Genomic DNA, 25,153 nt, shown 5'->3' with positions numbered 1-25,153 from the left:
GTGCTGGCCAGAATATTAAGATGGCTGCATAGTCTGCATGTCCTGAGCAAGATATTCAGTCCTGCTCAGTCTTTTTAAGTTGCCCTGGATAAGAGAATCCACAATTCTGTGAATAATAAGAATAAAAGCTCTGATAGGCCTACTGTACACGACCAGTTAGATACTAGCTGCTGAAAAAAGTGAAACATCTAGCAGGTGTGAGCCAAATTTCCTCAAATACACCAACTTTCAAAGACTTTGCGGGCCAGTGGTGGCCATGTATCAGTCGGGGTATTTTTGGAAAACTTGGCTGGCTCACATGAATGTTAAAATCTTTAGGAAAACATTGTGACGATCAGACCATTTGAAGGGAACGTGTAGTTTCCTGTCCTGCGAAACAAACCTCGGCAAAGTGCATCTAAAGTGGAATGTAATGTATATACAAATGTAAAATGTACATGTTACAGTTGTAAAACAAACTATACAACAAGATTTCACTTGAGTCCAAGTATGCAAATCTGTAGGGTGGTGCAAAGTATATACAGAGGTCAGGGGACGCTGGAATAGTAACTGAATAATAATATCCGGAATAATATTTCCATAGCCCCTTTCATTGCGGTGCAGTGAATATGTGCGTGCTTGTTTTGTGTGTTGTCTACAGTGCGTGCGTGCGTGCAGGTCCCTGTGAGTGAGTACAGTAGTGTACAGTACGTTGTACTTCATTACAGTAATTACTGGCTGCAGGATTCAGGGTCGGCTTGTGTTACGGAGCCCAGGGCCTCGGGATCCTGCAGCTCTGTCGCTATAGGCACATGTGAACGGCCTTAAAGGAAGCTATTAATAGACAGATAATCACACAGGACACAGTAATCCCTCTACAGAGACACAGAGAGAGCACAGCCAATGGGCTTGGAGCAGGGTGAGAGTATGAGTGTGAATGTGGGAGAAGAACAGAAAGAGTGTGTGTGACTGTATTTAAGCATGTGAGAGAATGAGTGAGAATGAGTGTGTGTGTGTGTGTGTGTGTAGTCCTAGAATAACCCAGAAACTACCCTTCATACACATCAGCAAGGAAGAAGAACCAACACACACCAATTTCTGCTTAATATTTTCTACATATATTTGTTTGTACTGGTACTGGGGGGGCTACTGATCAGTGACAGTATACCAACTACCATGTATCCCAATTTTCCGTCAGTGGAGAAAGGGATATGCCTGGCCGGGAATCTAACATTGGACATCGCAGTAAGGTGGCATGCACCCTATACATAAGGGTACCGTGGTGCCCATTTTCATATATATATATATATATATTTTTTTTTTTCCAATCAGTGGTTTTATCTATAAAATGGTGGCAACAAATGTGAAAAATTCCAAACTCCAAATCTATTCAGTTTACCATCATAAAAGACAGAAATAACAAGGATACATTCATATTTGAGGAGCTGGAACAAGTGAAGTTTTGGCATTTTGCTGTCATAAAATGACTTAAACCATGAGTCTATTACCACAACTGTTGGCGATTCATTTTCTGCCAAACCACATCTTTTCCTCGTGCCATGGTAGTTGGGAACATCTGACTTAAGTGATCAATGGATCATTGAATCTATTGATGAATAATGTTCTTGGTATTCTATCAATCAACCACGGTTTCACGCTTCCTCCACTATAGTTTACTACACTGCAGCTAATGGTTTCTATTCAGAAGCGATTAAAAAGGCACACCAAGTATAACAGGACACATTAAGAAGTTAAACATTTAAAGAAAAACATGTTGCATATATTTCTGAGCCCGTTTGGCACGTGGCGTCAGTCTCCGCTCTGCAGCCCAAGGCACCTAAAAGATACCTGAGCTGGTGTTACTATTAGTTGTTCATGCTTATACCAAGACCCAGGCAGAATTGGGATTAAATGTACCAGCCACAGCTGACAGTCTGCAGCTGCTTTCAAATCATAAAAACTGTATGTCACCGCAAAGGACAGATTCCAAGTGAATGGACAAAACCATTGGGGGGAAGAAAAAAAAACATGTATGAATTATTAGAATAATCCCATTAAAACACCCGGACCTGTTCTCGTTTTCAAACTACATAAACCTGAAACTCATGACAATGTTTGCAAGTTCACGCATGTTTAATTCATAAAACATGAGACATTTTAAAGCCACTCAATGCAATGAATGTACTGACCGGACTAATTTGTCATTAACTGAAGCTTTCATGTTTAAAAGTACCCATATCATTGAGGGCATTTACTTTTGCCATCAAATCCATTTAGCTGGTACAAATGTGATCTTATTTTTTAAATCCAGCAGCCACTGTGGGCAGCGGATGGAATCAGGGTTGAAATGAGTGTCTGGCAGTCGCTGATCTACCCCGTCAGCCTCTCTGTGTATAAACCAACCATCGTGTTGGGGATTATTTATGACTACATCACAGCAGCAACAGCTATTAGAAGTGAGTGTGGCCAGTGAAGTGTAGGGTTGACTGCATAAAAAAAGTTTTTTTATATTGGCAAAGTTGCACTGGGCAACAGGCTACATCTTCATCATTCAAGTGCGGATGGGACCTGCTGGTTCACGGCTAGTCTATATCGACTATGTTCCAGTTCCGGTGCCGCCGGAAATTCCGCCGGATGTCCCTCATTTTCGGCAGGATGTCCGTCCCCTTCCTCTGTCTCTGTGTTGGTGTTCTAACCTCTGGTGGAATTGTGAGGACTATGGTTAACTGCTCCTCAGATCTCTGCAGGGTAAATCCAGACAGATAGCTAGACTATCTGTCCAATCTGAGTTTTCTGTTACACGACTAAAACTACTTTTGAACGTACACGTTCCACCAAAACAAGTTCCTTCCTGAGACTATTTTGCAGAGGCACCGACATTGTGTCCGGGGCATACCGCTGCCCCAGACAACTATGTTTGGTTTAAAGAAATGTCGATAAACCAGAGCATGTTTTTCTCCCATCCCGGAATGCTGTGTGGACTAGCCAGACCCTCCTCCACGGCGCTGTGTAGGAAGGTCTGGCAATGCGAGACTAGTTTACGGCTGACAAAACGTGTCTGTTTCTATACAACAACTTGCAGTGGTGCAGATTTTGTGGTGCCTTGTGTTCTGGTTGAGAATGACATGTTGACACCAGGTCAAGAAACTAGAAATGCATCCTATTTGGTATGGAGCCAACTGGTCTCATATCAACACGACTATTCTGAGATGCTTTATGAGTGCAGCCCCGGCCTGTGGAAACATTGATGCTCTGCTCTGGCTTCAGCCTCACCCCGGTTTACTCCTTCCTGCCTGCCGGTTCTGTTTCTCATCTGTGGTAGAGACTCTCATCTGGACTCCCTTTGGCAGAGGAAGAGAGAAGTCGCTGCTGTTTAATTAATGGTGGAAATAAGCTTAACAACTAACAGCATGGGAGAGAGAGAGCAGTGGGATGGCTCACCACAGGAACTCCTTTAAGTAAGGCTAATTACATAACAGCATCAATCTATTGAACACAGGGTCAGGATTTAGCAGCTTGCATATGTACACCTCTTTTTAAGAAAGACTTTAATGTTGTTCAATAGGCTTAACATGATTTACAGATCTTTAGTGGGAAGTCTCAAATCAGCCACTGATTATTTTAGTAGCCAAACATGATTTGGCAGTGTTTTATAGCTCACGTGGTCAGTCCACAGCGAGGAACAGTTATCAAAATGAAGTGCAGACCTGCTCCAAAACGGCACAAATGCAACTACTACAAAAAAAAAAAAACACACAAACATTGTGTTTTTAAAATGTCACTTTGTACAGATTACAAAGTAATTATAAGGGTGAAAAGAACGGTCAACGGTTGTGGATCTACTCATGGTAATGCTGAGTAAATGCACAGTAGGGCATTGCTTCTTAAGGATCCAACAACTGAATCAGAGTCTTCACTCTTACTGCTGCGAGAAAAAACACTAATGGGAACATATACAGACAAGATCACAGTGTAGCTTCTGGGGATCTTTACAAGGCAGCGCCTAAGTCAAGAGACTGCAAAGTTATCTGACAAATGAGTGTACACTGACAGTGACTCAGCTGGACACTGTGGCCAGACCCCCCAATTCTGCGTCACTGTATGTAGCTCATATACTGTGGTGCATTTAGCCAAATGCTGGTAGAATCTGGGCCAATGGTAGGTTTTTACTGCCAGCTGCAGTTTGGGCAGAAAATGCATCTGGGAGAAGTTACAGTAGGATGATTTAAATCCTACAATTTACAGTTACATTACAATCATTTGGCAAGTGACTTACACAAAGCGCATTCAAACCACGTAGGAGAAAGAGCTAGATATCATCCAACATTGGGAGTGTATCCCTTTCAAACTGATTACTAAAAGCAACTATGCGTTGTGTTACAAGATACACTCTTGTGGACTAACAAGTGAAAGCAGAAGAAGAAGAAAAATCTCCCAAAATTAGACTTATTTTTCAGATTTCACTTAAGTTTCCCCAAGTACACACTGCTTTTTGTGAGAGGTTACAAGATAAAACGATCAGAAACCACCGTGTTGAAACATATGGGGTACATTTAGAATTCAGCTGATGAAATGATATCTCTTTGACAGAGGGGCTATTCAAACTGTATTGGACACAAGCTTTGACCTGTGCTATCGCCCATCAACCAGCTGATTGACTTCCTCAACACACGGCACATGCTGTTGTTGCTGTTGACCTATTCTTGTTTAGTTATGGCTGTATCGTAGGTACTATGGTCAGCAGGTGAAAAAAAGTCACTTTCTTATAGGGTTGCACGATTTGGAGAAAACGTCATATTGTGATTTACAACACTGCGATTGCGATGTAATGGTATCATGAGTCTACTTGCTTGGTAATCAAGGAAAATGGACAAAATACTAACATTTTGAAATGGGTATTTCTCAACTTGAACATACATACATATTACGAGCATAAAAAGAAATATATTTTTAAAAAAAATGTCCCATACGTTTTTTTTTTTTTTAGAACAACATTTTACCAAATTAAATGACAAAAATGAGTTCATAGAGCTGGGCAATATATTGATGTTATATCGATATCATCAGGGTGGGAAATTAGCACTTGCCACCAGGCAATGGCGGGTACTTTTTCAAAGTAGCGGGCGACTTTGCCTTGTATACCAGCCACAGTGGCGGGTGGATTGTAAAACATTCCTTGTAACAGATTGGACAGCTATTGTCAAAGAATACTGTTGCTAAGAAACAATGCACAATGCTTAGAGGAGTGGCGTTATGTTACTGCTAATGAATGCCCAACATTTCCGGATTTTGCTGCTTCATAATAAAAACATTCAAATACCAAAATAACGGCGGTCTTTTATTGTGAAGAACTTATAGGAAATGAAACCGTTCACAGCCGGGGCTTTGACCACACATATTTCCGTCAACTCCAGACTTTTGTCAAGTAGTTTTCAGCGATCGTCCGTGACAGCATGTAGCTGAGCTGAGGCACAGACCAAAGGAAAATGATCGGTTAAAAACATGTGGCAACATATCCCCGGTGTGAAGAGGCCCACCGCGGAGTCAGCATTAGCTATCAATGTACAAACTGTTGAGGGTGAAGTCAAGAAAAAGAGAAGGTAGCCTACTTTTCAAACAAGTGGCTCATTGACAAAACGTACAGCAAAAGACCGTGCAAAACATTTCAGACCATCCTGTCAACCTGTATTAAACATCAATGTACGCGCAAACGATTTTTCAGCCGCTGAAAGCTGCTGCTGTTTTAATCCTGACGGCTCTCTGCTGCTCAGTTCCACCCACACACACACACACACACACACACAGACACACACACACACACACAGTGGATGCAGGAAAAAACGGAGATGAGACGTACACGATGACCTAAATTGAGGACAGCTACGCTCATTATTGTAAGTGCAATGCTAAGTTAAAGTCCAATAAGTACTTTATTAAACCATATGAATGTGTGTCCCAGCCCAGGATAGGAAATGAACTAACAATGTAAAGATCAACAAGCCACTGGCAGAAATGTTCAAATTTGATTCATTCAATAAATTATTATTTTTTGTCTTAAATCCACCAGCCATTTTCATATTATACCAACATTTACATCATCCTGAGCCTTTTTGGTAAGGTTACTAGGAAAACTCAGCCCAGAGTCATTTTATTCTCCCCAAAATAAGTTCCCTTTTTATTTTTAAAGAACTATACAAAAAAGTAACTTTCACCGTCTCTCGCAACTTCATTGAAACAAAAATACAAAAGACATTGCAACTTTTATCGCAATTTTTTACAAAAGCTCCCACAAAATCAGGCATTTTGGGTCGCAACAATCTCAAAAAAAGGCTGCGAAATCCTGGACGGACTGATTAATGCTATGTTACTGATACTGAGAGATGAGTCAATATTTTTTTTGTTCATTAAACATGTAGGCCTACAATTACTGTAGAATATGACCAAACTGACCAAATACAATTTTACCATGGTCTCGCAGGCTTTTTTTCACATCACTTTTATTTGCCTATATTAATAAAATATGTTATGAATTCTGGAAAAAGTGGCTGGTAAAAAATATAAGTGGCTGGTAAAATTGAAAAAGTTAATTTCCCACCCTGGATATCGTGATATGAGACTAGATATTGTATTAGATTTTAGATATCGTAATATCGTAAATGGCATAAGTGTTGTCTTTTCCTGGTATAAAAGGCTGCATTACAGTAAAGTGATGTCATTTTCTGAACTTACCAGACTGTTCTAGCTGTTCTATTATTTGCCTTTACCCACTTAGTTATTATATCCACATTATTGATGATTATTTATCTAAAATCTAATTGTGAAGTTATTTTGCTAAAGCACCGATTGTCAACCCTAGAATATCGTCACAACATCGACATTGAGGTATTTGGTCAAAAATATTGTGACATCTGCTTTTCTGCATATCGCCCAGCCCTTAACTATCAGTTGTTAATACTGTGGGTAAAAGTGAAGGGTGTCACAACGTGGAGACTGCAGTGCACGCACAGTGTCACGCACACAGCACACCTTTTTGTTCACTCAAATCCCACAATTTTTGCATTCATGTAATCGTAAAGAGCGTCAACCGTGATTGCAATTAGATTAATCGTGCAGCCCTACTGTCTTGTTTATTAATGGAACATTCACTGCTGTGCTTCACTATTCTTAGGTCATACTGTTCTACACACAGCGCTGCAGAGATTCAAGTCTAAGAAGGTGTAGGATGACCAGACGATGCACTTTAAGAACAGTCCACACACACTCAGTGTAAAGGGGAAAGCCCCTTGTCTATAAAAGCAGTGAGCGTGTGTGTGTGTGTGTGTGTGTGTGTGTGTGTGTGTGTGTGTGTGTGTGTGTGTGTGTGTGTGTGAGCGGGTGGGCTTGAGTTACGGCAGGAGAGAGAGTCCAACAGATGGACTCAGCACGTCCCTCAACCCCTCCACCTGAAGGTCCATTTGTAGGATATTGTGTAGCGGCTCTGACGGAGTAATGTATGTACACACACTCAGGGTTCAGCCATCATAAAAGGTATAAACAGCCGACCAGAGATCAGTAAAACCGTCAGGAAGACATGCAGGGCTATCGATGGAGGAATGTGGTGTGACCTTTGCTCTACCCGCTGCAGGTGGCTTCTAATTAACCCCATTTACCCAGAGAAAGTCGCTGTTTTTTTCAGCCGCTCCCTGCCTCAGCTGCCCACAACAACCAACCAGTCTTCTATTGTTGGTCCCTGGAGTAGTCAGAGATTAAGGACACCCTCACAAATAATGGAAATGTGGTGGGTGTTATGGAACCTGAGAATTTTTAAATTTTCAGCCAGCAACAAACTTTGGCAAACTATCTGCATCGCCATCAAAACAGAAACCGTGCGTCAGGTTTTCTGTCGAGGAGAACAGTTTCCCAGCAGTCGCTGTTCGCTGTAAGCCACTGGGGTTAAACATTACATAAAGGATTACAGTGAGAAGAGATGATAATGGCTGACAGTCATAACATCTGTTCTGTTTAGTCTTCAAAAAAAAAAAAAAAAGCAGGAAGACGGACGTGACCCAGCAACATGGCCGTCATCAGCTGCCCATACAGATCTCCACCAGAAGCTGACACACGACCAGCTGGTCAACTATCATGACACTGTCATTCACATGCATGTACACACATATGGTTGTTGCAGTTGAGCAGTGTTCAGTGCCAGACACACAACATAATACAAAAGTCAATGGGACTCCTGCTGCATGTGGAGACATGTCATCTGCTGTTCTATTGACCAATGGGAAAAAAAATTCAGGCTTTTTCGTGGAAATACTTTAGGAGTTTATAGATAGATTTCATTCAGATCACATTTAATCAATCTACCTGGTATCTGGTGCAAAGAGAGAACAAACAATAAACAAAGACGAAGCCTTATAGATGTGGAGGGAGTTTGACAAATATATTCAACAAGCCACACTTCCATTACAATGTCACTTTGAGGATGTAAACAGTGGACTGCACCAGTCGGAGCCAAACAGCTGTAAGCACAGCAAGTCAAACACACAGTCAAACACACGTTGACCTGGGTTCACAGTCTACCAAACCTAGTGCAAGTCGTGCAATACAGTACTGAACTCGTTGGCTGCAGTTACGTTCATGTTTTATTATCCTTATCGTGAGCATCCCATTAAATGAATCCATAAAAAAACAAAAATGCCCAACGTGACGTATTCCAAGAACTTGTGTCAGCTCAAAAACTCAAAGACATTCAGTTTACTATGATATAAAAGCAGCACATGCTTGAAATGTTTTGATTGATGAATGACTTAAAATAAGTGTATAGTTTCGATGCCTATGTGGCCATAAATCACAATGTCAGGATAGCGTAAAATGGTAAAACATACTGCAGTTGAACAGAAGCGAAGAGCATTAAAGTCCCCAAACTGACTCAGCAATGGCAGTTACAAATATCTAGCTCAAGCTTGCTAACATTAGCCACCATAAGCTACTGGTCAATCCACATGAAGTCGGGCTGTAGCTGCAAAATCCCAGCTATAATATCAGAATTGTTGGCCAGCAAGTTTTGATCGACAAATCAACTAATCAAAAGAACGACATCCAGCCACCAATAAAATCCAATGACATAATGTCAGGTATGAGCTAGGGGTGTAAATCCCACGTTTTATCACAATACAACATTATATTGATTCTTTGGACAACGATACAATATTAACTGATATAACAAAGACAATGCCATGTCGTTTCGATTCCCATTCGGGGGCCTGCAACTGTAATGAGACGATACATAAGCCCATTTATCATATTTATTCATTTCTACAAAAAGCAACTAAAATATGATTTGAAAAGGTCATTACTAAGCTCTTCCATCCATTTAAATTAAAAGACAAACCATTCTTTTTTATAAAAAGAATAAATATAAAGTGGAAATTTCAAAATAAAGTTGCATCTTAAAGATGACGGTTGGATCGTTGGGGATTGAATCGATACATCGATCCAGATCGATGTATCGTTACACCCCTAGTACGTGCTGTAGCACAGCTTGATGCTATATCCTTGTTTGAAACTGCACCGCAGTAGATTTCAGATCTGATACTAGACTTGTTATTGTATTGAAGTCAAATTTTGAAACTGTGAAAACACTGAAAGGAATGTTCTTACAACTCAACACTGACAGCTGTGCACTCATATAAAAGGCAAGCCTACAATGATTCCAACAAAAAGGCCCAGTATTCCGAGCACAGTACTACACATGCACATACTGTACATAGCCTGCATGTGCTGGCCCAGTACAGGTAACGGGGCAGGATTTGTGTAATGGAAAAACTCTATTCAGGACCCAGATACAAACTAGCCGTGTCCCTGTCTCCATGTTCTCAGGTCTCACACAAGTGTCCCTGCAAGGCGCCAGGCTGCTGTCAATCATTAACACATGCAGTCGTCCTGGGTAAACTTTGCTCCCAGCTACTGTAGCCAACAACACAGCAGATGGCAGAGCTACGGAGGCCCTAGTCACTTTCACTCTTGTGTTTAGGTAACAAGGTGTCGCAGGTACTAAATGTCTGAATGATATCTCACTGAGACAAACCACAAGACTCCTGCAAGCTCCTAATGAGAGCAAACACTGCAGGAAGTAGGGTCACCATCACAAAAACAATGTAATTGGGAAAAAACAATTATTTTACCCGTAACAATTTGCAAGTAAACTCTTATTTTATCTTGTGTTCTGAAGGGGAGTTCAAAAAGTTCATTGGGAAAAGTATTACATTTCACAGTTCAAGGTGTTCCCACTGTTTGTTTCTTTAAAAAAGATTATTTTGTTGGCATTTTCAGGCCAGGACAGCTTTAGACACGAAAAGGGACAGAGAGAAGGGGAATGACATGCAGCAAAGGGCTGCAGGTCGGAACCGAACCTGCGGCCACTGTATATGGGCGTGCGCTCTACCAGGTGAGCTACAAAGGCGCCCAGGTGTTTCCACTGTTGATTTGTTTCACTGTTTTTTAAGTTCAATAAATGCAACCTCTTTCCAAAAGTCAATGAGTAACGGTGTTAAATAATCCTGATTTCAAAATTGACTAAAACTATTGTGATTACGGTTTGTTTTTTTCTCCATAATCGAGCAGCCCTAGCAGGAAGCATCATCAGTGCCGTGCAATGAAGTAACTAAGCGTTTTTTCTTCAAACTACATGACATTTCTTGCTGTAACCATTCCTCCTGCTCATACTGCCCATTCAAAATCTCTTCCTAAAATTCACAGCTCTCTCAAAGCCTATTAGAAAGGCATCTCTAATAATAGCCGAGTATGAAGAGGAGGAGTGATAACAGCAAGAAAAACCTGTTACAATGCTCATTCGGGGAAAATGTGAAGCAATCCTCAAAGTGTGTCCTGGAGCACTTTTAATAGCAGTAACCCTTAACCAAAGAACATCTTCAATAAATGCCCTCAAATACTAAAACCCAACGGCAGTACCGTTGTCTCTCTCTTCTTAGAATCAGTCTAGATTGCAGGAGTCTGCTATTACCACTCTGCAGGGTCAGGGGTTATATTTCCTTTGCAGTTCAATGAGTAAACATTACTCAAAAACCATCATCAAGCCTTCCAGTGTGCCGGTTTCTAGTCCTACTTGAGCTGTAAATGCTAATGATGCATCATCAGCGTCAGCAAGAAGACACATCATTTTTAAATAGTTGCTAATTATGCAGCCGTTTGATCGGAAACACAATGCATATTTACAGGGTTCTATTAACGTTACACTACATCAGCAAGTTGCAGTTAATAGTAGCAATCCCCTGTGCTTTGGTTACTCTATTCTAGAGTTGACAGGATTATTTGATTAATCAATTAAAAGAAAATGTATAGGAAAGAGCTTTGATAACGTATTATATCATTTAGCCAAACATTTGCTGGTTGCAGCCTCTAAAAAGGTGAATATTTTCCTGTTTTTCTTCTATGGTAGTAACATCTTGGGGTTTGGGATTTTCAGTCAGACAGAACATGCAATTTGAATTTAGGCATTTTTCTCCAGTTTCTGCCTTTCTACAGACCAAAGAGTAACCGAGAAAATGACTGGCAGGTGTAATGGTTTAAAATGATGTAGAAAACTGAAGCTTAGTGCCATTTTTATTTGATGAATTCCTTGAAACTGCTGAATCAATTATTTAAAAAGTTGTCGATTTATTTTCTGTCCATCAACACATGAATGAATAGACTAATAGACCCATTTCAGCACTGATATTAACATTATTTCAACATGGATGGACACACACGTTAAAGATCCTGAGGAGCTTGCTATTGTTTTGTCAGGTCTGAAGTATTAAGCCGCACCACAGGAAAAAAAAAAACAGGACTTAAAATAACATAACTGCAGGTCTAAAGATTTTTAACTTCTTAACTCTTCTTCCCAAGTACTCCATTCATTCCAATGTTTAATTTGCTTCTACTCCATGACATCAGTACCCACAGTGGCAGGGCAGTGTTGTTTGGCACAGGCCCTCACATAACTGACAGGTTATGTTAGGTTAGAACCCTCCCCGACAGCTGATGCGTCACCTCAAACGTTTCCTCGAGTACGATGCTGTTTCGAGAGCATCAGCTCAAAATCTGAAACGTTAAAAAAAAAAAAACGCTGCTCTCTAAAGCGGCAGCAGCAGGAACGATCGTCTGGGACGGTTCACACAAAGACAGCGTTCACCAGTGAGAGAGCAGGGTCGCTCGCAGGACTCAACCATAGCAGAGATTCCACCAGACGTGAGCACCGCTGAATCAAACTCAACACAGGGGGTAGCTGTCCTTCACCTCGGCTGCTGCCCCCGACACACTAACCCGACGGCCAACCATCGGCAGAAAAGGCAGTCGGACTGATCAGTCGACTCCCCGAGGTCCAAAAAGTGCCTCAGAACACACAGAAGCGACGCCGACTTGAGTGTGTAATACGTCTCCATAACAGCAGGCGGCGCTAATCTGTATTGTTATTGCCGATTGTTGGCTCGGTGTGTCAGGGCCTTAACACAAGCGCCGAGACATGCATGTTTTGGTGGTGTGCGGAGAAGACGTGTCTCCATCAGCACTAGGGATAAACCGATTATCAGCCCTGGCTTAATGACGGTTAATGCATTAAAAAGTGTTGTACTTTGGTTCTGTTACAGCTCTGTGTGTCTGTCCCTCTGCTTCTGTTTCACTCACCACTGAGTCGGACTTAATGTCCCCCCCACAACACTACCTGACTATCTTCTACTGTGTATTATGTTGAAAGTTTCTCATTTATTAAATAATTGCTTAAAGCATCTAAACAAAGTTTTGTGTTAGATTTTGTAACATTCCAAAATCTTAATTTTGACTTAAAGATTCATTTTACTGTAAACGCATATTGGTTGTAAATATCGATTATCGGTTGTATTAACTACTAATTGGTATCGGTCTCGGCCTTGAAAAACCAGCATCGGTCGATCCCTAATCAGTAACTGCTGATCTCCACACGTTGTATTGGATTAGGGTTGGTTTTGCTTCGATTTCACCGATTATGAACCTTAATACCTACTGTTGCGTTTTTGGTTCCGACTTTTCAGTATCAAAAACTATCAAGTGCCACAGTTCGTGAGATACGGCATGACTTGGCGGAGGTCTACGCTCTGGTTCCAGCATTCAAATGTGTACGTCTCTGTTTTTACATCATTGTACATTCATTTATTTGAGTTTTAGACTTTTGGCTGAACAAAACAAGACATTATCAAGTCCAACCTTGAGCTGTGGGTAATGTGACAAGGTTTTTCCTATATTGTTTGGATGTTTTATAGACTTAATTAATCAAAAACCATAATTGATAATGAAAAGAATCAGCCGTTTCAACCCTTTGTTGTAAACGCTATACTCGTGTATTGGCACGTGCTTAACAGCAAAGCAGATGGAAGCTCAGCAGGTCCAAACTTCACTTTCAAAATGTACCGAACTCTTGGTTCTCCTTTGGAACCGTTTCCCCATTCAGAACATGTTGGAAACCCATTCACAGGATGAATCCACCCTCGCAGAACATCAGCACAAACACCTTCCTCCACATACAATCCGAAATGTAAAATGTACTCGTTCCACCTGGGAACGTTCCATTCTCCTCTCAGCCGGTAAAAACACTCGTCTTCTGTTACCATTCCCAGTCCATTTTAAGTCTAACTTTCCTCCACACGCGGCTGGTAGCAGCGACAGCCCTTGACAGCAGAGGCTAACTTTAACACTCAATGTCCCCCCCACCCACCCACAAACACACACACACATGAATACTGTCACTCACTTAATCAGGTCTCCTTTCCCTGTTGGGCAACAACACAGCGGTGTGAGCTGATTTGAGCCAAACATGTGGACAACAGAAGTTTGGTGGACCCACGCTCCTTCTTGTGTCTTGTTTGTAGCGAGTGGGGCTGAGAAAATGTAAAGAGACACCTCGTGGATCAGGTTTCCCCTGGAGGGGGACGAGGCAGCGTGTCCGTGGGCTTCATTGGCCAAACGGAGAGCAGAGGAAGCCGCAGAGAGAGAGAGAGAGAGAGAGAGAGAGAGAGAGAGAGAGAGAGAGGGAGGGGCGGGCTGTGCAGCATTGTACATCTCAGTCTCTTCTTTCTATTTTCTGCTCCTCTCTATTTATTTATTTATTTTTAAAGGCTGCTGCCCAAAGAGGTTCAGAGACAGATCAGTTCTCCTACCCGAGGTGGACGTGAGACGGGGACGTGAGACGGAGAGGAACCTAATTCAGGTTGAAAATGCAGACAACACGCTCAGCCACATGAGGATTTGGCCCACATCAGCCCGGGTTGCTGCTGTAAAATCAGATATGTGCTCGCAACAACCGGCTGTTTGTCAGGTTGTTTCGCTCATTTATGCCACAGCGTCTGTGATAGGAAGGGGTCGATTGTGGACGTCACAGCAGCTAACGGCAGTGGGGAAGGAGTGGGGGAAACCTCCAGGACAGCTGGGAGGAGGAAACCACTCCAGTCACGGTAGGAGGACGAGGAGGAGGAGGAAGAGGAGGTAACCTGATTTTCACTAACAAATCATCCTTTCCTCACACGGACGCTGGTGGACTACAAATTGACCCTTTCAGTTTACCAGACAGACCTAACAGGCAAGTGTAAAACAAAAAGTGGCTGGTGGTAACTTTTTCAACTTTGAACAAATGTTGGATAACTTACTCAGATGTTTTTGTCTACATCTTTAGTTTGGGGAAAGGCAGATATGAGCTCAGCTATGCTTTGACCGGGCTAGTTCTTTCCTTGGTACATTTTCTTACATTTTCGTTTTATGGATGCTTATAAAAATCTATTTATCATTAGTATTGCACATTAATTAATATAGCAGCCTTAATGTTGGGGGACTTTAGAAAAATGATGAATGATGAAAATGCTGACTTGAGCTATGCTGACTTGTTGTGTTAATGTTACCGTTCAATCAAGTTCTGTACTAAAAGTCAAATAAAGAATTAAAAAAGGCTGGCGATTAGTTGCAATTGCCCGTCATGCACACAAGGCTGAAACTGAGCTCATAAGAGAGCCTCTCTTATGAGCGGTTGTTCCTCTCAAGGAACATACACACACTCACAGACACACTCACACACTCTCAAGGAACAACCGCGACGTGCAAGGCAAGGGCCGCGTGACCGACACGAGTATCTGCGTTAGCACTGCTGCGAACGAGCTAATCTGCTACATGTTTACTTCCAGCTGACCACTATGAGAGGTGTTCTCTTTCATCATCGGAAATTTCTCCAGACAGACATTCAGAACAGAGCTGGTGGTCCTTAAGCAACAGAGCCACACATTCAAGAGTTCCTGTCATAGTAGTAACTGTAACAGAAGAATCGATCAATTATTTCAAATGAGGGGATCCCTAAATGGGGGTCTTCAGAATCTGACGGACTAGAGGTTTGGTTCGCATTATGAAGGTGTAAAGGCGTTGACACACCAACCCGATAATTGGCCGTAGGACAGTCTGGCGAGGTCGGTGACTCGAGTCTGTTCGGTGTGTTCCGTGCCGTCGTCAGTCGGCCTTCATTTGGGCTGATTTGACTTGTTAAATCAGCCAGTGGTCAGTCGGACTCAATGACCCATCTGATTGGTGGAGAGCTAACCCGGAAACGGGGAGCGGGATGAGCGTGACTAGAGTCTCTCAAAATCTCACGAAAATCTGTTAAACTGACCTTTGTTGATGTGAAATGAAGACAGATTCAGAAACTGCACGGCCTGTTTCTCTCTTCAGATGTTTTCAGAAACATGTTTCAGTGAACTATTTTCGTAAAATACAAGATCGTATTCCGAACAAGCTGCCATTATGGTCTGGCTTTCAAATTCGTGAGAAGCCAGACCCGCGTGACGTGTTCGTCCAGTCGGCTGCCGGTTTTCATTTTTTTGGGCATCAATACAGATTAGCGCCGTCTGCTGTTATGGAGACGTATTACGTCTGGCGCACGCGCAGAACATACGTTCAAGTCGGCATCTCTTCGGTGTGTCCCGAAGTACTTTTTGGACCAGCTCGGGGAGACTGATCAGTCCGACTGGCTTTTCTGCCGACAGTCGGCCGTCGGGTCCCCTTAAGGGAGTTTGGCTTGCTAGAACTTTTTATTTACTATCGTAACCATCGTTTTTACATTTCAAAATGTCAGCACTGATTATTCAAATCACAGTAATAAGTTAGAGCTTTATCAAAACTAAATATATGTGAACGAATAAAGAAACATTGCATGTTGACTGAAAGGTTTTACCACATTTTTTTCCTCTTGAATGGAGAGTTCCAGGCACGTCCAGGATTAAATCTAACACGACAAGGAATTATTTTGCAAGACGTTTGGCTTCTTGTGGTATCTTGACATCATGACGTGAAACCTGAAATGGTTCAATGCTGCCGATTTGCATGTTAAGAGATGAGAAGGGGAATGGAGGAAGGATGGTATGGACAGATTCCCAAACAGAGGAGGAGTAGAATTTGTTTGCCTGACAGGAACCATCTCCCTCCCCTCCTCTTCCTCCTCCTTTCCTTCGTCTACCGCTGAACATTAAAAGGACTCCTAATCCTTCCTCCAGGTTTCCCGCCAGCCTCTTCACCTCTCTCGCTTTTCCTTCCATTCCTGCCCTCCCTCTTATAAATGTTCATTACTTTGGAGAAAACTTTTCACGGTACACATGCTCGAGTAACAGCAGCACACAAATCATTAAAAAAAATCCTTGGGGTCTACAGGCAAAAAGAGGGGGTAATGCTTCCAATTTCCCCTTTTTCAGCTTTTTATTTAACCTTTATTTATTCAGGAGACTCTGGCTGAGGCTGTCCATGTTGTTTGTTTTTGCTTCACATTCATAAAGTTGTATACAGTCCTACTTGGGAGCTGTGTAGTACAACCTGAGCCTTGTGCTTGGAGATTAAGGGCCTTGCTCAAGGGCAGTTTGCCAGTACTTATTGAGGGAGGTGAGAACAGCATCATTCATATTCAGAGTTCCCCTTCCACGTACTGGATACAAACCAGTATCCTCCAGTTTTATACACGGTAGACGGTAGAGGTCTATCAGTTTGTCCTGAGCAATTTGGTTCAGGATGTTTGGTTCCATAATCCACTTCCTTTGGTTCTGCACACAGTCAGTGAACCAGAAGATTACTGTCAAATTAGCCGAAATGAGCATATGTGCAGAAAGGGAATTCTAGAAGTACAATACAGACGTGTCTGTTGGCTAAACGTTGCTAGTTGGGTTAGCCTTTGGATGTATAGCTCATATACAGTAAGTAAGTGTCGTCATTATGGCCAACCCAAATTACAAACCAGAGCTGGAAAGTCTCAATTATCGATAACCTCTATGTTGGGGTTTCCCAATGATAGACAGCTACACTGGACAAAAAGTGACAGATCAGACGAAAAATGTTCGCGGAAAATAGCTACCAACGTTATCCAAAAATGCTAAACCGTTAGCAATTGCATAAACGGAATGCATCGATTAAAGGGTTTTAAAGTGATTGCTATAATGTTGCTTCACATGTACATTTTGGCTAGTATGTCCGGTATAAACAAAACAAAAAGTACAAGCTAACAAAACCAAAACCACACCCTAACCACAAACCAAAACAAGGATTTTGTGCACCGTGACCCTGACTGACGTGGTTGTTACTTCGCTGCAGACGGCAGATGGAAAGGTTTAACTAAAAGACGTACTGCTGCAGTTTGTGACAGAATGCCAGCTCTGTCAACAACGATCACGTACAGTACATTTGAGTTATGGTTTTGCTCTATAACACAACAAACACACACTCCTGCCAAACCTCTGAGGGGCTCGTTGGATATTATGAACAGGTTGGTGGTTTCAGACACAACACCAAACCAATGGTGTTAACACACAGGGCACTGACTAGCTTGTTCGAGCATGTTCACTACTCTCATGCATGACTTCAGAGTCCCTTGGATTGACTGTACTACAAGGTTACAATCTTTAATGTAGTAAGCTTTCATACAAGACTTGTAGAGAGAGCTGACTGGCAGCATGGAGAAAAAAAAAAAACCAAATCACACGTCTGCAATCTGAGAGTTTGTCTGAGGCAGCCTCAAGTCACTAAATACCGTAAAGTATAGTTAAAGGTGCATCCTGGGCCATGTCTTGTCGGTATTGGTCCTGTGAATCATTAGAAATCAAATTCAGAGGTGAGCCACTGTCTGTTGAACCTGGGGCGTTGCTTTCAGTATGAAGTGAAACTGACATGCGTGCGCCATCATTTTACCCGAGGGTCCCCTTAAGGAAACTGCGCCCTTCTGGTCTTCCTCTAAACGTCTAAGGACATACTGCCGACGACGGGGTTATGTCATCCCCCCCCGCCCCATGCATCAAACGCAGAGTGATTACGCAAACGGAGGGTAAGTAACACAGCAAAGCAGCTTCCTTCATTAGAAAGAAATATGCAAGTACGCATCACATCAAGAAAAAGGTGAGGTGAAGGACAAGCAGGAGAACAGGTTTGTTTTTGTTGAGGTATGGCCTAAAATCACATCCCCACTGCACCGCTAAGAGATAACATCCTCTATGGGTATTTAAAAATGAATAGAAGGCAGGCAAACAGGAAATCCTTTTTACAAAAACAGGGGAAGTTAAAGTGTCCTAGAAATAAAAGAAAACACCTATTGTATCCCCTTCTCTTTCTTATAAAAAAAAAATCATGCAGCAATCTATAGACGGCAGGAGAACTTCAAAAGGAATGGGAGACATAAAAAAGAGAAACGGTTAAAACAACCAAGAATCTTTCATCTAAAATGACAACAAAAAGGAAACATTAAAAATAGAAGAAACTGTAGAAATGATCTTGAAAAAACAGTCAAATTTTGAAAAATTGAAAAACTGAAATATATATATATATCTCTATCTATCGATAATATATAGATCCACTCTACAAGAGTAAAAATAGGACAGTCTTTTATTGATGTATTTTACGCGAGGTGTGTGCAGCCCTTTTTAATACACAGAAACGGATCATAAAGTGTCATTATTTTTAAATGAAACTACCGATATACAGGAAACGACTTAATGACCGCGAATGAGCATATTGCCAGTTTTCATTTTGAGAGTTCCAGTTTTTCCCAAAAGCAAAAGTTCAGCGTCTCGCCTGTGACACAATCCTACGCCGTGTGTGTGCAGCTGATGTAGCCGGTTAAAAACGTACATTCGCTCCGGTAACGGTCCGCAGACGTTACGCGTTCAATGGTACTTCACCCCCCAACCCCCGACTTCTTTCTCTGAACGCTGGTGTAAAACATCCCCTTGAGGCGACCTCAGAGACTGCCAGCCAGTTAACAACACAATACAGCGCTGCCTGATACACATCTCCCGGTCTGTTATATAATGCTGAGAGATTAGAGGTTGAAGAGCACTATAAGCAAAAGGCGGTGATTGTTATGGCGTACCTAAAGGCCACACATGGCTTATGGTCCTGTTAGGTCAGCACCCACATGGGTTGATTTCATTTACCTAATTGGTCGGTGGTTCAACACAGGGCTTTTGCCATTCATCACAGAGAGTCTGCTGTTTACCTGTGGCTTAAAGTTCACTGCACAACAGACAAGTGGAAGAGGGGAACTTAAGCATTGTTCCTCCACTTGGTTTCCATAGACATATATGGGAGTGGGAGGGAGGCTCAGAGGTTAGAGTGGTCATGTGAGCAGATAGAAGGTATCCTGAGAGCCAAATCCTGGGAAATAAATGAGACACTTTACAAACTCAGTCAAACTCTTTATATACCAGCTCTCACCGTGCCTGCACCTGGTCTAAAATAGGTTGTGTGGCTTCTTGGTGTTCTTGATGAGGTTTGCTTCTTCAAGAAAAAGAAAAAAAAACTGTTCATATTCACTTTTGTGAATTTCAACAACTGCGTGCTGAAGCTGTTTCTGCTCACTTCTGACCATCAGACAGCTTGGAACTGCTCAGAATCCCTCACTAATACAACTTTTCAGTGTGACTCTTTTACTGCAGCCACTGTTGTTGTTCTGAGGCTTTTGTCACAGTTTAAAGAGGAATAGTTCGGCAATTTGGGAACTTATTTCTTTCGGGGCAGAAGATTAAAAAAAAATACAAACACAAAAACTTTCAAACAATACCCAGCCATTTTCTCCCTTCCCAGAATGCTGTGTGGACTAGGTCTGGCAATGCAAAACTAGCCTCACACAAAACTAAACACTGCTGATGCCGTGCCTTAAAAGCGCAGTTAACTGTGTTTTGCTTCATAATGTACAGTATGTCTCTGCAGAAACAGAACGCAGTACAGAAGCAGCAGACCGGGAATAACACCGAGCAATGAAATCTGTTATCCGGGATGTGTCCGGCCGCGTTTCTAATTCAGGACAGCCTGACTCTGTTGGAAGTGACGCGCCTCCTGAAGCGACTGTGCGGGGGTACAGCCTGAGCTCCAGCGGAGCTGCTCGGCGGTCAGAAGCAGCAGACTGGGATTGTACTGAGGAGGTGAGAAATGTGTGGATCTGTGTGAATGTGAAGCAAACGTGTGAAACTGAAGCAGGGAAGTGCCGAAACAAAGGCTGACCACGTGCTGGCTCAGTCACTGAGCCACAGATAGATACATGAAAGACAAGCTTAGACAAACTATGACAAAAAACTCAAAGTACATTAAGTCTGTTTAGAAATATGTCAATATGGAAATATTTCGTTTCCACTTAAATTGGAGGTATTCAACAGTTTGCTATTCAAAATCCCAACCAAATCACAGCTTTTGAAAATACAAAAATACTAAAGTGTTGGGCATACTTGAGCGCGACACCGTGCCGTAGATGGCGCGCGTGCTACGAGCATGCACAGAGACGTTTACGCTCAACACATTGGTCTCTGCAGGGCGTACAAACGAAATAATCTGTGAATAAGCAAGAAGTAGTAGAGAAGAAGAGAGAGGAAGTAAAGGAAAGCAGGCTGCCTGGCAACAGTAGTAAACCCATCCATGAGAAACACCGACGTACCACCAAACACTAGTTATCTCTCCTAATCATTAGCATGACTGTTTGTCTTCAAATCTAAATGACTGTCTGCCTCCAACACTGTCAAGAACTCTTTACATAAGGCCGTTTGTTTTAGCTTTAACAAAACCATCTCTCATGATTTTCCACTCTCTCTCGAGTGTCAAAGTGTTTCTTCTTCTCCCGGTTTGGTGTCTCTCTCTGAACACGTATTTAAGGCTGTTTGACTCCCTGTGGTCTGTACATGAAGAATCATACAGATGTTTGACTCCCTCTGTGGTCTGTACATGAAGAATCATACAGATGTTTGACTCCGTGGTCTGTACATGAAGAATCATACAGATGTTTGACTCCCTGTGGTCTGTACATGAAGAACCACACAGATGTTTGACTCCCTGTGGTCTGTACATGAAGAACCACACAGATGTTTGATTCCCTGTGGTCTGTACATGAAGAATCATACAGATGTTTGACTCCCTGTGGTCTGTACATGAAGAATCATACAGATGTTTTACTCCCTGTGGTCTGTACATGAAGAATCATACAGATGTTTGACTCCCTGTGTTCTGTACATGAAGACTCACAGATGTTTGATTCCCTGTGGTCTGTACATGAAGAATCATACAGATGTTTGACTCCCTGTGGTCTGTACATGAAGAATCATACAGATGTTTGATTCCCTGTGGTCTGTACATGAAGAATCATACAGATGTTTGATTCCCTGTGGTCTGTACATGAAGAATCACACAGATGTTTGCACAGACAAACCTGCTCTTCCCAGCCACGCCAGCTTGTGGAGACTTGGTGGTGGAAACGACAGCCGTGGTGACGTCACTTCGCGCCCGGAGTCACGAGGTAAGGTTAAACCTGGTTCCAGACATCTGAATCACCATCACATCTACCATTTGTTCATCGATTTAAAGAGAAAAGCATGTGATTGTCAGGACACTAATACGTGACTACACATTTGTTGTTGTGGTAATGTTAGGCATCAAACAGATGACGAGATAAAGAATCATCCGACACCGTGAAAAAAAGAAATCATCTAGCGAGTCAAAAAGCAAGCGTGGCCAAAGTTTTAAAGTGTCTCCCCTGTTCTTTCTGACCATGGTGGGACATCTGGAGCAGGAGAAGTTAACCCTCTCCTTGATTTCATGTTGTTGATGGAGAAGGAGAACCAGGACATGAGTCGCTACCAAGCCACGGCCAGCGGACCTGCAGTCTGCGTCGCCGTGAGGTTACATTTTTTGAGAGTAGGTGCACGCCGTAGCCTGACGTGCACCTACGGCCTAGATTTAACGCAGGACTACAAATTGGACTTAAGTCTGTGTATGAGGGTGGAGGTCAGGTGTGCTATGTGTGCTTGTATCATGTAGATGTTTACATAAGGGCAGCAAGTGTAAGTGCAGCGTGAACTTAGACACACACACACACGCCCAAATGCACACACTTTAACCTTATAAACACAGGGAGAGCTCAGAGTTCCCTTCCTGTCCTGATTATAAGCCCTGCCGTAGAGGGAGCCAGGAAGTGCTTTTCCATTAAAGCTCTTGACAGGTGACGGATCGGTCTGGTTTCTGTGTGGCAGCATTCCTGCTGCCAACACCAAACCGCACAACTGCGGTGTGAAACGTGAATGGGGTGTCTCATTGTGTATTACCACGCCCAAGTGCATACCACACATCGCCCAATTCCCTTTGACCTGCAGTGTGCCATGTACACGTGAATGCACTCCACTGCTTAGTAACACACTGGTGTTCCTCAGAGACAATACAGTAAGTATCATGTCAGAAGGTAGCTGCCATCTCCAGTCCATAACAATAAAGCATCACAAAAACATGCACCACAAAATAAAACCTGTGGGAAATCTGTTGTAATCAATCTAGTTCTAGGTCAGTGGTTCCCAACCTGAGGGTCAGGACCTCAAGCAGCTAAGGCTTGTTTAAACCCAAATAATGATTACTAAGTCTTCAAAGACAACCAAGAGAAATCTCAATCATTCCCAATCTAGCAGAGACGGAGAGCATAGGTATATGTAAGGAGATAACATAGACACAGGCTAATTATTGATCACTAAAATGATAGTTAACATTAGTCATTACACTTAAACAGCTAATGGAAGTCCAAACTGCCTGAGAGCTTCTCCTGTACTATACGGTAACTCCTCTACTATGAGACAGGAAGTCTCGTGGTTATGACCCAATCGTTAGCCTATTGTTATAAAAACGTCTGCTACGGAGCCATAACGTGAGCTACAAGGTAATGGAGCCTTTTATACATTGTCGTGTTTCTTTAGAAATAAACAACAGACAAATAGAGTCTTTAAACGCTTCAGATGTAAAGGTATTCTCTGTCAAAGTGACGTCAGAATGAATGGGAGTCAATGGGATGCTAACGGCGGGTGATCGTTTGGTAGCATCAAAATGGCTCCATAGGAGCTACGCGTTGCAGATGCTCGCTTACCCCCTTGGTTGCAAGCCTCTCAGTAAACTGGGCAATTGCTGCACTATTCACTGAAGAAAATAAATAAATAAATGTTGTGTGCTGGCTTTGTGTTTTACACTAACTTTGTAAGGCAGTGGAGGCATCATGAATAAACGGAGCAATCAATGTCAATTCTACATGGTAGTTTAAGATGTGGCTACATGGGTTATAAATGAATTGGAACACATTATGCGTTTCGTTCTCATTCAAATCAATTAAAAAAATGTTATGGACTGGAGAAGTCACAAGTTAAAACGGTGTTGCAACAGATCTACATCAAAGTACGTTTCAACTTTCATTACATTAGCTTCATTAGTGAAACAACCTTCTCTCAACCTCCTCCTACTTTTGCAAAAACAAAGCTACAAGTGGATATGAGCAGTTACTTAATGCTACTGTTTGGCTTTGGCTGTTTTCATTCAATTATTGCTTTTTAAATCTAAATTTATTCTATTTTCTTTTATTGACGCATATACGTTGGGGAAACATATGACGAGCTGCATGTCCCCTGCCCTTTGCCATAATGTGCAATGTAACACATGCGCTATGCCTTATTTGCTCACATATAAAAAAAAAATTGCATTGAGGATGGTGACACCAAGTCCTCCCAGAGTTGTGCCTTTTGTCATTAGTTTTGCTATCAATAACTTGGTAAACAGTGGCAGTAAGCTAACAGCTACATGCAAGGTGTGTGGCACCAAGATAAATGATGCTGGACAAACAACGTCGAACTTCATCAGGCATCTCAAAACGCACCCAGATACGTCAGTCACTGGATAATGTGAAAGAGACGTTACATTTAGCATATATCGTCACAGGTAACAAGCTAACCATCGCAAAGTGTTGTGCTAATGCTGGGAACAGGCACATAGTGGATCCATATGGCGACAGACTTAGGTTTATATTTCACCAGGTTGTTGTTAAATAGCAATATGGAAAGTATCAGTTCTCACATGTTTGCACCATGGTTGGTGTATTAACTTTCAATGCAGATGTTTCCCTCAAACTTTGAAGACTGAAACATGTAATGCATGATCAGGTTGGGCTTTACAGCCAGTTAGTAACACAATCAAACATGTATTCTTTTGGTGCAGATACCAAAATGTTGAAAAATACAGTTATGAAATTGAAACAGAGTTCTATATTTTTGTTTCTTCAGATTGCATTGCAGTAGACCCCATAAAGTTCTCCTACAGCTGATGTTGATGCTGGACTGTATGGATGGAGCTACAGGACATGCTTTGAATTCAGAAGATTTAACAATACAGTGTTAGGGACAGATCAGATGGCCAGAGACTTGACTTGGACTCCAAAAATGACTTGTAAACATCTCTGACACACACACACACACACACACACACACACACACACACACACACACACACACCTCTCCCCTCTTACCCTTGAGCAGTGGCAGGGGCGTGAGCTCGATGGGTTTGCCCTGAGAGCGGAACTGGGACGAACTCTGCGACCGCTTCTGCTTGGCCTTCCTGACAGACTTCCGTGAAAATCCATCCACTTTGTCCACAGACGGAGATGTGGTGGCTGCCGAGGACATAGCCCTGCTAGGGGAAACACACAAAGGGGTGGGTGTGGGGTTAGGGGTGGGGGGGTAGAGAGTGGTTAAGACATGTGTTTAGAGAGTGCTCAGTTCACTGAGGGGAGGATGTAAACCACAGTTATTGCATTGACAGTTTTACAGAACTGAAAGTGGGCTTTCTGAATATCAATTTTAGGATATTT

General features: G+C 42.3%; 1 protein-coding gene across 4 annotated transcripts in view; it reads right to left on the bottom strand.

Annotated features, from left to right (window-relative positions):
- Positions 1–25,153, bottom strand: part of ppp2r5eb (protein phosphatase 2, regulatory subunit B', epsilon isoform b) — a 53,909-nt gene that overhangs the window by 18,831 nt on the left and 9,925 nt on the right. For 2 of the 4 annotated variants that reach the window (XM_078276825.1, XM_078276828.1), the window contains exon 2: positions 24,812–24,975. In XM_078276825.1, coding sequence (XP_078132951.1) covers positions 24,812–24,975 — 164 coding nt within the window. The remainder of the gene's footprint in view (positions 1–24,811; positions 24,976–25,153) is intronic. The other 2 variants (XM_078276826.1, XM_078276827.1) reach the window with 1 other exon arrangement.

Source organism: Sander vitreus, chromosome 20 (assembly GCF_031162955.1).
Source record: "Sander vitreus isolate 19-12246 chromosome 20, sanVit1, whole genome shotgun sequence".
Lineage (NCBI taxonomy): Eukaryota > Metazoa > Chordata > Actinopteri > Perciformes > Percidae > Sander > Sander vitreus.
The sequence above is the reverse complement of the archived record's forward strand: the minus strand, read 5'-3'. Positions and strand labels throughout refer to the sequence as shown.